The sequence below is a fragment of the Pseudopipra pipra genome, chromosome 1, assembly GCF_036250125.1.
Source record: "Pseudopipra pipra isolate bDixPip1 chromosome 1, bDixPip1.hap1, whole genome shotgun sequence".
NCBI lineage: Eukaryota > Metazoa > Chordata > Aves > Passeriformes > Pipridae > Pseudopipra > Pseudopipra pipra.
The window spans coordinates 155,030,169-155,047,382 of NC_087549.1; the positions used below are offsets into that span (position 1 = coordinate 155,030,169).

Below are 17,214 nucleotides of genomic sequence, written 5' to 3' on the forward strand. Positions count from 1 at the left end.
ATTTGTCAATTCCTTCCAAATTCCTTCCAGCTTCCCTCCAAATTCTTCCTCATTCCTTCCAAGTCCCCCCAATATTCTCAAATTCCTTCTGATTTTTTCAAATTCCAGATAAATTCCTGACAAATTCGATTCCCTTCCAAATTCTTCCCCATTCCTTCCCAATTCCCTTCCAATTATTCAATTCCTCCCAAATTCCCCCCAAATTCCTATCCAATTCCTTCCAAAACTCCTCAATTACTCCCATTTTCCTGACAGATCCCACTTAGGGTTTAACAGCAAGACAAACAGCCACAAAACAGATTTATTTAAATGTGATTTTTCAGCACCTTTGCCAGCCCTGTGCCGGCTCCAAACAGCCACAAAATCCTCGGAGGCAACTTTGGGAATGAAAAAGGGAAAATCTGGTGAGTTTTCACCGGGAAGTTTCTATTCCAGGGTGAACTCTGACCACCCTCCCTGCCCAAACCCAAACCCTGAGCTGGGGGAATTCCTGCTCATAAATCCATCCCTGGGTTTATTTGCCCTTCCCGGATCGCGCTGTCCCTCCCCATTCCGGAACGCCCACGGCTCTGTCTTGGACTCGTTCCCGGGAACGGAGCCATCGGACACTGATCCCACCTGGGCAGGGGGAGGGGGTTTATGGTCCTTTTTATCCAAACCACTCTGGGATTGCGGGATCCAGCCGAAGGGAGGGCACAGCTGGGGCATCACGGAAGGGCCTGGCAATGGTTTGGGCAGGAAAGGACCTTAAGGATCATCTTGTTCCATGGGAAGGGCCACTTTCCACCATCCCAGGTTTGTCCAAACCTCATCCAACCTGGCCTTGAACACTTTCAGGGGTCCAGGGGCAGCCACAGCTGCTCTGGGCAACCTGTGCCAGGGCCTCCCCACCCTCCCAGCCAGGAATTCCTTCCCAGTATCCCATCTAGCCCTGCTCTCTGGCAGTGAGAAGCCATTCCCTGTGTCCTGTCCCTCCATCCCTTGTCCCCAGTCCCTCTCCAGCTCTCCTGGAGCCCCTTTAGGCCCTGCCAGGGGCTCTCAGCTCTCCCTGGAGCCTTCTCTTCTCCAGGGGAACCCCCCCAGCTCTCCCAGCCTGGCTCCAGAGCAGAGGGGCTCCAGCCCTGGCAGCATCTCCGGGGCCGCTCCGGACTCTCTCCAGCCCCTCCGTATCCCGGTTTTCCGTTCCGGAGGAAGCGGCGAGAGCGGCCCCGCGTTCCCATGGCAACCGCGGCGCGCGGGGGGCGTGGCCTCTCCGTAAATACCCTCCCGCGCTCTTCCGGGTTAAGCCGCGCCCCCCGCACGGTGCGTTCTCCCCCGGACCCGGAAGTGGCGCGTTAACCGCTCTCACTGGGCGCCGCCATGTTGGGAGGGCCGAAAAACATCCGGGCCTGCGTCGGGCGCTGTGATTGGCGCAGAGCGACACGTGATCTGCGGCGCCCGCTCCCATTGGGCGGTGGCGCCGCTTCCGCATCCGGGGCAGGCGGAGGGTCCGGGGGGTCCCGGGAATGGGGACAGTGATGTGACCCACATGGAACAGGGACAAAGTGGCTCCCCAGCTCCCCCCTCCTGTCAGGGAGTTGCAGAGCCAGAAGGTCTCCCCTGAGCCTCCTTTTCTCCAGGCTGAGCCCCCTCAGCTCCCTCAGCTGCTCCTGCTGCTCCAGCCCCTTCCCAGCTCTGTTCCCTTCCCTGGACATGCTTCCTCCTGGCTCTTCCCATGACTGAACTCAGGGAGCTTCACTTCCTCCTCAGAGTCTGGTGCCACAACAACGTCCCTGTGACAGAGTTTTGTTGATTGGAGGTTGTTTCACTAAAGAAGTTTAATGGAAAGATGGAAACGCAAGAGTGATCGGGCACATCCTGGCTGGAAAACACCAACCACCCACCAGTTAGAAAGGACAGGAGAGGGGGAATGCCTTCCCACTGCCAGAGGACAGGGTCCAATGGGATAGTGGGCAGGAATTCTTCCCTGTGAGGGTGGGGAGGCCCTGGCACAAGTTGCCCAGAGGAGCTGTGGCTGCCCATCCCCGGAAGTGTTCAAGGCCAGGTTGGAGCAACCTGGGATAGCAGAAGGTGTCCCTGTCAATGGCAGGTGGTGGGACTGGATGGGCTTTAAGGTCTTTTCCAATCCAAATGTTTCCATGATTCCATGATTCAATCCTCCCCTTGCTCAGTTTTATTTCCTTCTTTGATTCACACTGCTCCTCTCCTTTCCTCGAAGTTTCCCAGTCAATCCCACTTTCCCACAGACCCCACATTCCCAGTTTTACACCCCTGCACTGTTTCTCCTCCCAGATCCCTCCCTGACAGGTTTCCCCAGGGACTCAAATTCCAGTTTTCCCCAGGAATCACAGCTGTTCAATCTCCTCCACGCTGTTGATCTCGATGGTGATGGGCCAGATGCTATTCCCTTGGGAGAACCCCTGGAGCTCCAGCTTCTGGCACACAGAGTCCAACATCTGCCCGACCGCCTGGTGCACCGCCCGGAACAGGCCTTGGAGCGACGACACCTCGGCTTTCCCGGATGCCACACATCCCTTAACGTTCTGCTCAGCTCCAGGACCCTGGAGCTGCCAGGTCCTCTGACCCTCCACAGGCCTCACTCTGGCAGCCGACATTTGGGGTGAACCCCCCACTCCCAAAATCCCCTGCGTGTCCAATGTCCCCCCTCCGGCGTTCCCGTCGCTCCGGAGGGCGCACGGCCCATCCCGGTCCTCGGGAATACAATCCCTTCCATGCGTCCCCTCCACGGGAGTGCAGCATCGGGAGCCGTAGCTCCAGGGAAACGCTGCCCTCCAGTAGGGCCGGTACCGCGGCAGGATGTCCTTGTCTTTGCGGAGGATCCCACCCATGCGGGATCGCTGCATCAGCGCCCGGCCCAGCACGGCCTGGGCAGCTGCAGCCCTGTGGTTCCAGGCGTAGCAGAATCTGGGATGTGCCCAGGGCTTTGGGAAATAGTTGTGTTCCCCCGTGGAGCGGGGCCCCGGAGCACAGCTGGGCGTTTGCGGCGCGCTCTGCAGGCAGTAGCTGTGATCCTTCATCACAGCCTCCCTCAGCTCCTCCGCTCCCAGCTCCTGCAGCTCCTGGGGGAGCAGCGACTCTCCCGAGGTGTATCCATGGCTTTGGGTGCTCCCGGGACTCTTCTCCCTGGGGTCCTCCCGCAGCTGCTCCTGAGGATCCACGTTCTGCTGTTCCCCCATGCAATGAGGCGGGACTGTCCCGCTCTGGGGTAGGTTTTCCATGACTCCCCGTTTAATGTCTGCTCCTTCCACAGGCCACGTCTGTGAAGTGGCTTGGCTTGGCTGGCAAGTCTGGGTTTGGCTTCCCACTCCGCTGGCCGCTTCCAATGGGAATTCACTCCTTCCCTCCACACAGCCCAAATTCTTCAGGAGCCTCTGAGCCTGGAGACACTCTGGAGCGCTCTGGCCTGCTGGGAGAGAGGTGGGAAGGCCTTGGATCCTTCTTGGCCAGAGCAGGGAGAGGGAAATGCCTTCTCCCCAGTCCGGGCTCCACATCCAACCTCTGCTGGACACTGGGAGAGTCCAGTGGTGGGAGAAGATGGGAGTGGCACTGGGATGGGGCCGGAGCTCCTGGGGCTCAGGAGAGGAAGAGGAGGGATCAGAACTCACCTGTACTTGGGGGATCTGGACCCTCCTCCAGCCTAGGACTGTCACTGGATCCGGGCCAGCAGCTGGAGAGTGGCTCCTCCTGCCAGCTCCTGGTGTGTCCTGCAGGAAAACAGCGGATTGGCTGGGAATTCCATCTGCTCCACAGCCATGGGGATGGAGCAGGGAGCCCTGTCCCCATCCCAGATGGGAATCCCATCCATTCCATGGCCATGGGGATGGAGGAAGGAGCCCTGTCCTTGTCCCTGCTCAGAAGTGAATGGGGGGAAGTTGCTCCATGGGAAGAGGTGGACAAGCAGATCCACAGCATCTCCAGAGCCTCCATCTCCCTCCATGGGGAGGGAATGGGGGAGACCCCCCAAAACGGGCAGCGAGGAGTGGGAATACAGACAGGGATGAGGTGGGAACACAGAGATGTACCGGTGACCTGGAGCTTGGAAAGAGCCACCGCTCCAGGTGGGGATGTTCCTGCTCACCTGAGGATGGGCAGATCCAGGGCTCTTCCCCGCGCTCCAGCCGGTACAGGATGTCAGGTTTGGGGCCTGGATAACCTGGGAATGGGATACACAGTGTTGTCCTACTCCCAGACATGGGAATAAACTGGTAACACTGGAAAAGCAAGGACTGGGACACCCCGGGCTGTGCAGAAACACCTCTGGGATGTGGGAAAACAAAGGAGACGCTGCTAGAGAGTGATTTATTCCCAAGGCTGAAGGCAGAGCCCTGATGGGAGTGGGGGAACCACCTCCCAACTCCACTGATGGGTTTTCCCAGCCAGGGAACGTCTCCTGCTCATCCTGGGGGTGGGATCTCCCTCTGCACTCCTTGACCATCCCCAGGATGACAATTCCAGAGATGCTTAGAACCAGACCCAAATCCGACCTTTTCCAGCACTAAACTCCCCGATCAGCCCCTATTAGGGAAGATTCTTCATGGGAAAGGCTGTCCAGCCTGGATGGATGCCCTGGAGGGATTTCAGCACCGTGTGGATGTGACACTTGTAGACATGGATTGGCCTTGGCAGTGCTGGGGGATGGTTGGACTTGGGGTCTCCAAGGCCTTTTCCAACCTCAGTGCCTCTGGGATTCTGGGATTCTGAGCTGTGGAAGCCGCTGGGGTGAGACCCAAGGGAATTTCTGCCAGGATGAGCCCCAGGATTACCCAGGGATGTCAGGAGCTCATAGGTGTCCAACACAACGTCCCGGTACAGCTCCCGCTGTCCCGCCTGGAGTGAGTCCCACTCAGCCCGGCTCAGGTACACCATCACGTCCTCGAAGGTCACCGGAACCTGCACAGGGAGCAGGGATCACACCCTGCTCAGGGATCACAGCCACAGGGATCACAGCCACAGGGATCAACACCTTCCCACACGGATCACACCCTCCTTCCTAGATTTTCAGTTTTCCAAGTGCTATTCCCACCCCAGGGGAGCTCCCAGGATATGAAGCCTCTCAGGATATTTTTTGTGCTATGGGGAAGAGCCCCATAGCGGGGAGAATTATGGATCTAAGAGAAGGACAGGCTAGAATCCAGCATCAAACACTGGAATCCGGCACCTCGGGATGTGTTTTCCCACTCCTGCCAGGAGATCCCAAGGGATTGAGATATTCCAGGACTCCAGGTCACACAAAGCTGGGTGGGATTTTCTGGGCAGCCCCTGGTGACCCCCCATGGCTCATCCCAGGAAATCCTTGGGATCGATCCCAAAGAAAAGGGGGGAAGGAGAGGGTGGAGAGAGGGAGGGGAGGGATAGGGTTTGAATGTTGAGGAGGCTTTCAGGGGGTGGGACAGGGGGCTTGGGGGGGGATTTGATGGAGGGTATTGGGTGGGTGATGGGGGGGTTTGGTGGAGGCTTTGAGGGTTGATGAGTGATTTTGGGTGGTGAGGGGGGTTTTGAGGGGTGTGACTGGAGGGCTGTGATGGAGGTTTTGGAGGGTGATGGAGGTTTTGTGGGGTGATGGGGGTATGATGGGGATCCCCCCACGCATGGGGGATTTTGGGGGGTAATAGGGGGTATGATGGGAATTCTGGGGGGCTGTGGGGGTGTTTAGGGTGAGTAATGGGGTGGGAAGCGATGGGGGCTGTGAGGGGGCTTTGAGGGGGAGTTTGGGGGTGTGATGGGGTCCTGGCTATTTGAGACCGAGTCCCTCCAGCCCCTGCCCGGGGGGGCTGCGAGACCCCCCCAGAATCGGGGGAACATCGAGGGCCGGGGGGTTGGAAGGGCGTCCCGGGGCTCCTCCCACCAGTGCCCGGCTCCTACCTGCTCCTGCCCCGCCATGGCGCCCGGGGGGGCCCGGGAGGGTCCTGGGAGGTTCCCGGGGGGTCCCGCGGCCTCTTCCGCACGCGCTTCCGGCCCAGGCCTCGCCCACTCCGGAAGCGCCGCCATTGTCTACCCGGAAGTGACCCGGAAGTTAAACCTCACCGGGAATTAAATCCTTCCTGGAATAGGGACCTCAGGCCTACCCGGGGGGACAGCCCTCCCCAGGAGGGAATTTTCTCAGTGTCCAACCTGACCCTTCCCCGGCGCAGCTCGAGGCCATTCCCGTCCTGTCCCTTGTTCCCCGGGAGCAGAGCCCGCCCCCCCCCGCGGATCCCGCCCCTTGCCACCCGCTTTGGGCTCCAAAGTCCTGGATTCTCCCGGAATCCCCAAAATTCTTGGGAGAATTCTCAGGTTTTCCAGCACAAACTGTCTGGATCTGACCCAGCTCCAGGCTCCAGGTTTTTCCACTCTGGATTTCTCCCAAGGGTCCTGTGTCTTTGACTCTTCCTTAATTCCCTTCCCCCTCGATGTTGCGGAAGTGGTTCCCTCCGTTTATCCTATGGAATTTCCTGTGTAATCCCTTTCTCCTGCCTGCATGTCTTTGGCATTAAGAGTCAGAAATCCGGGATAAATCACATCCCATCATGTCCCAAGGATCCCCAGGAATCATAGGAGTCAAGATTAGTCACTGACTGGGCACAGTGAGTCTGGTTGGCCTTAATAAGGATCCCAGAGTCTGGAATTGTGGGGTTTATTGGGGCAACAGACAGCTGGATCTAGAATTCCATTGATAAAAGCAGGAGCCCGATAATCAGGATAATATTGGGTTAATGTGGGATTAATGAGGATCCAACGGAGCAGCTTCCAGGGGTGACATTCCCACTCGGAGCAGGGACAGGACAGTCTCCAAGATCCCTTTGGCTCTTCTTCTGTGCCAGGGAATTTCCTGCCCCCTCATTCCAGCCCAATTCCATCTCTCGCCTCAGGTGCTGCCTGTGGCAGATCCAGACCCGGAGCTGAGGGGTGGAGTCACATCCTCATTAGCGTCATGAGGCTCATTAGCATATATATAGATATATTTTAATATTAAAATCACCCATAATTGGGCAAAAGTTACTTTTTGTGCTGATGTCCCTCAAAGTTCCGGGTCCAGACTGTTCGTCAGAGCCAAGCCAGGATCATCCCATTCCCACAGGAGCCACATCTTCATCCATATGGATAACAGCAGGGAACACGGGGTGGCATTTGAGATCTGGAATTTGGGAGCCCTCCCAACCCTGTGGTCATCATCCCACAAAATCGGAGCAGTCTGGGGGGCTCAGGGCTCCTCCAGCACCTGGAGCTGCTCTGGGATCCAGAGTGTTTGGAGTCCTGGAACGCAGAGGGGATGAAGGGAATTGTGGCTTCCCCATCCCTGGAAGTGTTCAAGGCCAGGCTGGAGCAACCTTGGATAGTGGAAGGTGTCCCTGCCCATGGCAAGGGCTGGGATGGGATGATCTTTAAGGTCCCTTCCAGCCCAAACCATTCCAGGATTGCACGACTCCCTGAGAGGTGCAGAGGAAAAGCAGGACCCCCCCGGACACCAGTTTTGGGGAGATATTTCCACCCCATCCCTTATCCAGGGTGGTTCTTCCTCTCCTCGGCAGCTCAGCTCCCATCGACCCCCCGGTGTCACTGTGGTGACATCCGGGGCCAAGGTCCATGTGGGACAGAGCTGGCGGCTCCGGGACAGCCAGGAAGCCGGAGCAGCCGGAGCAGCCGGAGCGGGGCCATGAGGCTGTGGCTGCTCTGTGCTGTGGCCGCTGCCGTGGCCGTTGTGGCCGTGGCCGGATCCAGAGCCAGAGCTGGATCCAGAGGCGAGCACGGGCACTCGAGGATGGTGGCGCAGGGGAGAGAGGTCGGTTGTGTGCAGAGCGGGGGAAGGCTGGGAATAACGGAGCAGGGAGAGCACCGAGGGAGGGGAACATTCCCTGGCACCACAGGGACCAACCCGTGCCCCCCATCCCGGTTCCCAGGGGACACCGGTCACATGCCCAGGCCCCCAGGCCACATCCCTGGGAGCAGCTTTTCCAGCCTCCCCTTCCCTGTGTTGGGAATGAGGGTGAGCTCAGTGCTCCAGCCCCTCGGGATTGCACAACCGGACAGGATCCCATTGGGATGGTGAGGGAAGAGCAGGGGGGGACATGGGGAGAGTTCCCTGGGAAGCTCCGTGTCCTGCCCACATTCCCACTGCCTTGGGCTCTGGCAGATCCCAATCCAGCCTTTTTCCCCCAGGGCCGGCGGAGGCCGCACAGACCCTGCTCCGGCTGCTTCTCCGTCCTGAGCGAGGTGAGCCGGGATCGGGAATGGGGGAAGCAGGATGCGGGACAGAGGGGGGGTGGTGACACCCCCATGGTGTCCGGTGGCTCTGGTGGCTCCCATACCCTGTGTCTGTCTCACAGGAATCGCAGTCCATGCCCTGGAATTCCCGTGAGGAGGATGTGGCTCAGCCAGGCAGGAGAGTGAGTACAGAGACAGCCCTGGAATGGGGATGGGATGGAGTGGGGATGGAGATGGGGTGGGAGTGGGGACGGGATGGCCTCTCCCTCTCCTGGGACTCTGTGCTGCACTGCCCTTGCTCCCACAGGGAAGAGCCCGGCGGGAGGACCCAGATCCGGCACATCCCGCGGGACACCCCGGCCGTGTCCTGCTGCCGTGACACGTCACAACAGAGCCCCAGCAGGATCCCCGGGCTGGGCAGGGACCCCCACGCAGGGCCCCCCAGGATGCTCCAAACACCCAACAGCGCAGTGGGAAGTGATGCCAGAGGACAGGAGCGATGCCAGCGGCTGGGAACAGCCCCATGCCAGGAGAGAGCCAGGGGCTCAGCCGCCTCCTCCCTGCCCTGAGCTGAGTCCCACAGCCCCCCCACTCCCCAAAATCCCTCTGGGGGCAGCTGCCCCTCCCTTTTCCAAGCTCCCAAATAAAGCCGGAGCACCGGAGGGAGTGGATGTGTTTGGGACACACACGTGGTGGGTGATTCCTGATGGGGTGACCCCACTCTGGGGGTGCTGCTCCTGCTCCAGCCCTGCTCCCACCCATCCCAGCCCTCCCCGCACTCCTCACATCGCCAGGGATCCCCTCCTTGGTACAGTTGGGCATTAGTGGTCTGTGCTGGGCTCCAGTGGCTGGATACAGGGGCCTGACCGTATCCCATGGGAGCACTGGGTTCCTTCTCCATGGGGTGGGCGTGATTCCGGTGGGACGGATCCCACATGCCCAGGTGCCCTCCAGAGGGACAGCAACCCCCAGGACGGGCAGAACTGGCAGCCCCCCCATCCCCGGCTGCCGTGGGAGCTGCTCCTGAAGCTGCTGTGGAGGTGTTCCCCCGTCACGGTGTTTCCCATCCCGGTGCTCCCCTATCCTGGTGTTTCCCATTCTGGTGTTCACCATCCCAGTGCTCCCCATCCCGGTGCTCTCGATCCTGGACCCCTGAGGGGTCCCTCAGGCATGATGGGGGATTCCCTGAAGGATGACAGTTCAGGGAGACAGGGGGTTCCCCCAGGAATGCTGGTCCCAGGGGAGGTGGGGCTGGGATCCCCCCAGCGATCCTGGCCCTGGAGGTCCCCAGGGGTGCCCGTTCGGGGGGTGGGGGTTGGGGTGGGGGTCCGGGGGAGACCACTGGGGTCCGCCCGAGGTGCCCCCGCCCCTCGTTGTGGCCCCGCCCTCTCTCACGGTCCCGCCCCCTTGCCGTGGCCCCGCCCCCGCCCCTTGGCGGTCGCTCCTCCAGGCCGGCAGGGGGCGCCCGCTCCCGCGCGGAGGCGCTCTGGGCGGGAAGGGGCGCCCCCTGTGGGCCCGGCGGGCGGCGCGGGCGCGGGGCCGGGGCGGCGGAGCGGGCGCGGCCATGTCCCGGCGGGGGGCGGGCAAGCAGGTCGGGGAGCGCGGGGACACCGGGCACGGGGCACGGGGGAGAGCGCACAGAGCGCCTGGGTCAGGGGGCCGCGGGGGAGGGGGGCGCGGGGGTCCGGGGGGTCCCTCAGGGCTCTGGGGCTGGGGGAGGTGGGAAGGGGGGGATCCGTGAGGGGGACAGTTCAGGGGGTTCCCTCAGGGGTGCTGGTTCAGGGGGAAGGGGAGCTGGGGGACCCCTCGGGGGGGCTGGTCATGGGGGTCCTTAAGGGGTGACAGTTCATGGGGACAGGGGGGTCCCCCAGGGGTGCTGGGGGTCCCTCAAGGCTGCCAGTGCGAGGGTCCGGGGGTCTCCTCTGGGTCCTGGGGAAGGCGGGGATGAGGGTGGTCCCTTGGGGGTCCTGGTTCAGGTTCTGGGGGTCTCCTCTGGGTCCTGGGGAAGGCGGGGATGGGGGTGGTCCCTTGGGGGTGCTGGTTCAGGTTCTGGGGGGCTCCTTTGGGTCCTGGGGAAGGCGGGGATAGGGGTGGTCCCTTGGGGGGGCTGGTTCGGGGTCCGGGGGTCTCCTTTGGGTCCTGGGGAAGGCGGGGATGGGGTGCTCCCCTGGGGGTGACAGGCATGCTCTGGCAGATCCCTGCGGGATGGGGGTCTGGTGGAACTCCTCGGGGCTGCCGGGGGGTCCTGACCCCTGAAGCCCCCTCCCTGTCCGGCCCAGGTGTCGAGCTCCCCGCGGCGGAGGGCTGTGCCGGGCGCGGAGCTGCAGGAGCTGCGGAGCCGCACGGAACGCGCCGAGCGGCGGCTCCTGGCCTGCGAGACCCTGGTGGGGGAGCTGGGCAGCGGCCTGGCCAGCCTGGGCACCGTCCTGCAGGGCTACGGGGAGCTGCAGCAGCGCCTGCTCAACCTGGAGAACCTCCTCAAGAACAGGAACTTCTGGCTCCTGCGCTTCCCCCCCAGCTCCCGCGGGGAGATCCCCAAGGTGAGGGTGTCCGGGGGCTCCCCGGGGTGAGGGGCTGAGCTCCTGCGTGTCCGGGGCTGTGGAGCCACGTGGGTTCCCTGTGCTTCCAGGTGCCGCTGACCTTCGATGACATCTCGGTGTATTTCAACGAGCTGGAGTGGGAGAGGCTGGAGCGCTGGCAGAAGGACCTGTACAGGGCCGTGATGAGGGGCAACTACGAGACACTGGTGTCCCTGGGTAAGGCTCAGGGAGCCGTGGAATGTCCCGAGCTGGGAAGGACCCACAAGGATCACGGGTTGAACCCCTGGCCCTGCACAGCCCCAACAATCCCACCCTGTCCCTGAGAGTGTTATCCAAACGCTCCCTGAGCTGTGTGCCCACTGCCCTGGAGAGCTGTTCCAGGGCCCAACCACCCCTCTGCGGGAAGAACCTTTTCCTGATATCCAACCTAAGCCTCCCCTGGCACAGCTCCAGCCATTCCCTGGGGTCCCCAGTGGCAGAACCACTCCTGGGCTGCCAGACCCCCCCGTTTCCCACCCTCCTGCCTGTGAGCCAGGAGCAGCATCCACAGAGAATTCTTGGAGTAAATAATAATAATAATAATGCAAAATAATTTCTTAGAAAGAAATATCTGTGTGAAATGCTTTTCTTCCTGGCTATGGAAGTGGATTCCAGAGTTGGGGAACCATCATCATACAGTGCCAGGGCAAGGGGGAATGGCTTCCCACTGCCAGAGGGCAGGGAAAGTTGGGATATTGGAAAGGAATTCTCTCCTGTGAGGGTGGGGAGGCCCTGGCACAGGTTGCCCAGAGAAGCTGCCCCTATCCCTGGAAGTGTCCCAGGCCAGGCTGGACAGGGCTTGGAGCAACCTGGGATAGTGGAAGGTGTCCCTGCCTTCCACTAGAGGGAAATGTTCCAGCCAAAGCTTTTCCTTCTCCTTTGGAATTTTAGTTCATGCTCTGTTGGTTGAGATCTTTTTCCTGGGTGGATCCTGCCACGGGGCCAAGGAAGTGGCTCCACTGCCATGGATGGAGCAGGGATGGGGGTTTTGTGTCTCTGCCAGGGCTGGGGAGAGGGGAGAAGCGTCCCTTTGGGAATCTGCCAGGATGAAGGTGCAGCAGCTCCCAATAACCCCATCCTCTGCTCCATGAACAGACTATGTCATGTCCAAGCCCGACATCCTTTCCCAGATCGAGAGGGATGAAGAGCTCGGTGACAAAGAGGATCAGGAGCCCCCATGGACACGGGCTGGGGACAGACAGGAGCCCCCACAGGCACCAGAAGAGATGGACCAGGCAGAGGAGTCTCTGGGAGCTGAAATGCCCATGGAAGGTGGCCCAGGTAGGTGCCAGGAGGAGGTGGCTGTTCCTGGAGATCTCCCAGGGTTTGCTGCCCCCGTGGATCAAACTGCCCTGGAGCACCGGGAACCTTCATTCCAACGGGGATGTTTGTGCTGTGTCAGATGGATCCCAAGGAGAAAAGCAGGCAAAGCTTGCAGGAGGGGCTGGGATGGGGTCTGGAGCAACGGGGCTTCCAGAGACATTCCTGCCTGCCACGGTGAGAGAGGAGACGTGGTGGGAAGTGAGGAACTGGGAGTGAGGTGGGAAGAGGAGGCTGGAGCTGCTCTGCTTGTCCTGCTCCTCTGCCAGGGGTGGGGCAGGGAGGAGGTGTTTGTGTGCCTGTCGGGGCTGGGGACAGGGGACAAGGGTCACTTTGGGAATCTGGCAGGATAAAGGTGCAGCCAAACCCTAACAAACCCCCCTTCCTCTGCCCCAGGAGTGGACAGTGCTGTGTCCAAGCCCAGTGGCCCATCCCGGATCGAGAGGGGTGAAGAGCTCCCTGACAAAGAGGGTCAGGAGCCCCCACAGACACACACTGAGGACAGACAGAAACACCCCCAGGCACAGATTGGGGACAGACAGAAACACCCTCAGACTCACACTGGGGACAGCCAGAAACACCCCCAGGCACAAACTGGGAACAGCCAGAAACATCCACAGGCACAGACTGGGAACAACCAGAAACACCCTCAGACACACACTGGGGACAGACAGAAACACCCACAGGCACAGACTGGGGACAGACAGAAACAACCACAGACACGCTCTGGGGACAGACAGAAACACACCCGGACACAGACAGGGGACAGACAGAAACACCCCCAGACAGGTGCCCCCAACAATCAGAAGCCCCCACAGACACCAGAAGAGACGGAGCAGCAGGAAGAGGCTTTGGGAGAAGGTCCTGTCCCCATGGAAGGGGGGCCAGGTGAGTCCCAGGGGTGCCGGGGGGGTGTGTTTCTCTGGCAGTGCCCATGGCAGAGGGCACAGCTGCTCCTGATGCTCAGAGGACCATCACCAGGGAGGAGTGGGAGCCTTGGGTCGCTGGCACGGGCCAATGGAAGGGGGTTGAGGGCCTGGACATGGGAATACAGCCTGTGGAGATGGTGGGATGAGGCTGCTCCGTGGAGGTGATGGCACATGGCGCCTTGGTGTCCTTCTCCCAGCCCTCCCTCTGCTTTTGGTCCATGTGTGGCTTCGCTCCAGTTCCTCCCAACACCTCACAGGCTTTCCTTAGAATCCATGAGGTTGGAAAAGCCCTCTAAGACCATCAACTTCCTCCATTCCCCAGCACTGCCAAGGCCACCACTGACCCATGTCCCCAAGTGCCACATCCACAGGGCTTTGAAACCCCTCCAGGGATGGGGACTCCACCCCTGCCCTGGGCAGCTCTGCCAGGGCTGGGCAGCCCTTCCCAGGAGGAATTTTTGCAATATCTAATCCATGTCCTGGCTCTTGAGCCACAGCTCTCTCCGGCTTTTCCACACACTCCTGGCAATCTCCAGTTCCTCACACCGGAGCGGGGAGCTCTCCATGGGTCTTGCAAATCCCTTTTCCCTGCAAACAGAACTCCCCATCCTGGTGGTGAACGTCATGTCCCTGGGGGGCCATTGGCCAGGGATGGAGACGGAGGAGAATCTGGAGGATCCCGCGGATCCCGACACAGGTGAGTCACCCTGTGCTGGGGACAGGGGGGCTGGCGGACAGGAGGCAGCTCCCAGAGCTCTGATGGGCTGGAAATGGGGAGGGAGAAGGACAACCATCAGGAGATGGGCCACCACTGACCCACGTCCCCAAGTGCCACATCCACAGGGCTTTGAAATCCCTCCAGGGATGGGACTCCCCCCCTGCCCTGGGCAGCTGTGCCAGGGCTGGACAGCCCTTTCTAGGAGGAATTTTCCCAATATCCAACCTGACCCTCCCCTGGCACAGCCTGAGGCCGTTCCCTCTCATCCTGTCCCTTGTTCCCTGGGAGCAGAGCCCAACCCCCCCCGGCTCCCCCCTCCTGTCAGGGGGTTGCAGAGCCAGAAGGTCCCCCCTGAGCCTCCTTTTCTCCAGGCTGAGCCCCCCCAGCTCCCTCAGCTGCTCCTGCTGCTCCAGCCCCTTCCCAGCTCCATTCCCTTCCCTGCACACACTTCAGCTCCTCCATGTCTTTATTGTCCTGAGGGGCCCAAACTGCCCCCAGCCCTGGAGGTGCCTCAGCAGTGCCAGCACAGGGGTGGGCACTGCCCTGGGCCTGTGTCACACCAGTGTCCCTCTGTTCCAGAGGAAGCCTCGTTACCTGAAGATGAAATGCCGTGTGAAGGGGATTCTCCCGAGAACACAGAGGTGAAGGAAGAGGAGCCTGAGGTGCTGCCAGAGGATTCCACACCCTGTTCTGGCTCAGAGATCCAGAAGTGCCCCAAAAACGAGCCGGTCAAAGCCAAGAACAAGAAGAAGCCGAACCGGTGCGAGACCAGCAGCCTCCTGATGGGGAACTGCCGGCGCGGGTACGTGCGGGAATGGTGCCATCCCTGCACGGAGTGCGGGAAGCGCTTCCGCCTCAAGATCAACCTCATCATCCACCAGCGCAGCCACGCCAAGGAAGGGCCCTACGAGTGCCCCGTGTGCGAGATCGGCTTCACCGACAAGCGGCACCTGGACCTGCACCGGAGCGTCCACGTCAAGGACAGGGCCGTCGGAGCCAAGGTCTGGGGGAACGTGCACCCGGAGCTGCGCGTCCGCCCGCGGAGGGACCTCTGCGGCGGCAGCCCCGGGCTGGGCAACGGCATCCACGCCGGGGGGGCCTTGCTGGGCCAGCCCAAGGAGGAGCCAGATGGAGGGGGCGGGTCCAGCGCCAGGATCGCGCAGCCCCCGAACCCCAAGCTGAAGTGCATCTACTGCAAGAAGGTGCTGTCCTGCCCCATGTCGCTCCGGCGGCACCTCCGCACCCACGCGCGGGAGCGGCCCCACTGCTGCAGCTCCTGCAACAAGTGCTTCACCCGCCACACCCACCTCCTGCGCCACGAGAAGATCCACGAGCGAGCCCGGCACGCCGCCGCCATCCCGGCGTCCCAGCAACCCGCGGCTCCTGCGGCCCAGAGGAACGTTTCCAAAGGGAACACGAGCCCCAAGCCAACAAAAGCGGGTCCACCCAACGTGCTCCTGTTGGGAGCAACACAGCTGGAGCTCCCGGACAAGGGCTGCCCCCTTCCCAACCGCGTCGGGAGAGCCACGCGGCCTGTGGTCCGGCTGGGAACGAGGGCGGCGCTGGCAGGGGTGATGGAGAAATGACCACGGGGCAGATCCGAACTGTGTGTGGCCCTGGAGAGAAGCTGTGAGTGTTGGGTTTGCGTGTGGTGGGGTACCAGGGTTGGGAATCTGCTGCGTTTTAGGAGCTTCCCAGAGCTGTAGAAAGAATGGGAAGCATGGGGACCACCACAGAGAGCAAATTGCAGGAGCCTCCAGCAATCCAAAATGCTTCACCATTCCACTGACTCTTGTGCCCATTGGCTGATTGCTTGGAATTTTGCCAAGCTGACGTGCCTGGGAGATGACCAGGTCAAACAGCAGCTGAGCTCTCCCATTCCTTGACACTGGAACTGACCCCTTGCCTTGGAAATACAACTGAAGAGGACAGGGAGAAGGGAATGGAGTGGCAGCATTCCCAAGGAGCCCTTCGCTCCACTGACCAAGCTTCCTGACCAAGACGCTGGATGAAGGGAAACCCCACCACGTCCCGGCCACGCTTGTCACACCCCATCCCAGGGAGGAGATCCACCAACCCCTGCAGTGGGTCAGGAATGCTGGAGCTTTGCACTGGAAAATCCATAGAACAAATCAAACCCCACTGTTCTGGTCTTGCATATTCCAGGGGTCCTGGCCACTCCATCAGGGAGTCCACAGGCACTCTCAGGACCATCCTGCATGGATGCAGTCATTTTGGGAATACTTGATGGGTCAGCCAGCCCTGTGCTGCCCAGCAGTATCTGATCCTTGTGGATCCGCCATGGCAGCCACCGGCTCCTGCTCTCCCAACCACAGCTCATCTCCTTGTGCCCCAAATCCCACTGTAACGAATCCTACAGGAAACCAGTTCTGCAGCTACCTCAGCCGGAGGGGAGGGAGACCTGCCCGGAGGCAGCCGGTGAAGGCCAGGTCTGGCACCGCTCCGGCATCCCTGGAGCCACCGGAACTGTGTCTGTGGCCAGAGCCCCACGCACTGTTGGTGCACAGGGAACACGTCCCTCCCGGTGCCGTCGCCACGCGGACCCAACAGAGAAGCTGTTGGGACTCTTGAATTTAGTTTTCCAGGTTTTTCTTTTTGTTTTCCTTGAGTTGTTTAATGTAGTTACTTGACATCCTGAAGTTTCTGTCCCTCTCTAAGCGGTGAGGCCGGGACCCGGTTGGCTTTTCCCATCTTTCATTCCCGGTCATTCCCAAGGTGTGATGGCGCTGCTGTGGGAAGCTTTGGGAACTGTGCCACATCCAGGTGTGCCCCTCAGCTGCCTCCCTGCCCCCTGGGAGGGACAGCAGTGCCCAAGCTGCTCCATGGGGACACACACCATGTCCCACAGCTCCTCCAGGCCAGTCTGTCACAGTTCCTGCCCCTGGGATTGCATCTGGGAAGCAGGAGGGGTGACAATGGCAGATGGGTCACTCCGTGTTCCCGACGGGATGCGGGGGCGGTTCCTGCCTTATGGATTGCATATGGATTACCATATGGATTACTATGGATCTGGCAGTGAGCCAGTGGCTGGTTATCCTGCGGGGGTAGAGATCCCAGGGGATCCCATGACTGAGCTGGTGGTGCTGGTGGGTGATCCTCCCCTGGCCAGCAGAGGTGCCGGCCCCTCCTCGGGCCAGCAGCCCCAACCGGGCATTTCTAAAGCTGTTTTGACCAGGACAGCGTTTCCTATGACATTCCCAATCCCTTTCTCAGGATGTGGAATTAATAAAGTATTTGCCTCTATCTCTGGCTGTTTTGGGGGCTGTGCCAGTGCCCATGGGAATGGCCAGGGCTGGAGGAACTGGGATCAGCCAGGACAGCTCTGACCAGGGTGGGGGGGTTTTGGAATCACTGCTGGCAGCTCCATCCCTATGGAGCCCCTGGGACCCCAGGCAGGAAGGACAAAGCCTCCGCAGGCAGAAGGATGAGCAGCCGAGGGGAGCAG

At 60.9% G+C, this 17,214-nt stretch overlaps 2 protein-coding genes and 1 long non-coding RNA gene across 4 annotated transcripts in view; 1 reads left to right on the forward strand and 2 right to left on the reverse strand.

Annotated features, from left to right (window-relative positions):
* Positions 1-283: 283 nt before the first annotated feature.
* Positions 284-5,983, reverse strand: LOC135412561 (uncharacterized). 2 transcript variants are annotated; one of them, XM_064651374.1, is made up of 5 exons: positions 5,884-5,983; positions 4,785-4,911; positions 4,100-4,174; positions 3,627-3,725; positions 284-3,424 (listed from the first exon to the last, which is right to left on the reverse strand). In XM_064651374.1, exons 1-5 carry the CDS (start codon positions 5,899-5,901, stop codon positions 2,346-2,348), a joined length of 1,398 nt encoding a protein of 465 aa, XP_064507444.1. In that variant the 5' UTR covers positions 5,902-5,983; the 3' UTR covers positions 284-2,345. The 2 variants fall into 2 exon arrangements, with proteins under 2 accessions (XP_064507444.1, XP_064507383.1); XM_064651313.1 differs by having other exon boundaries at positions 284-3,427.
* LOC135413556 (uncharacterized) overlaps positions 284-17,214 on the reverse strand; it is a 32,301-nt gene continuing 15,370 nt past the window's right edge. Inside the window, exon 2 of the long non-coding RNA XR_010430300.1 lies at positions 284-746. This is a non-coding gene — a long non-coding RNA (uncharacterized LOC135413556). The remainder of the gene's footprint in view (positions 747-17,214) is intronic.
* On the forward strand, positions 9,735-17,012 carry LOC135411586 (zinc finger protein 783-like). The gene is made up of 7 exons (XM_064649397.1): positions 9,735-9,793; positions 10,482-10,742; positions 10,832-10,958; positions 11,877-12,062; positions 12,498-12,989; positions 13,629-13,727; positions 14,328-17,012. Exons 1-7 carry the CDS (start codon positions 9,767-9,769, stop codon positions 15,332-15,334), a joined length of 2,199 nt encoding a protein of 732 aa, XP_064505467.1. The 5' UTR covers positions 9,735-9,766; the 3' UTR covers positions 15,335-17,012.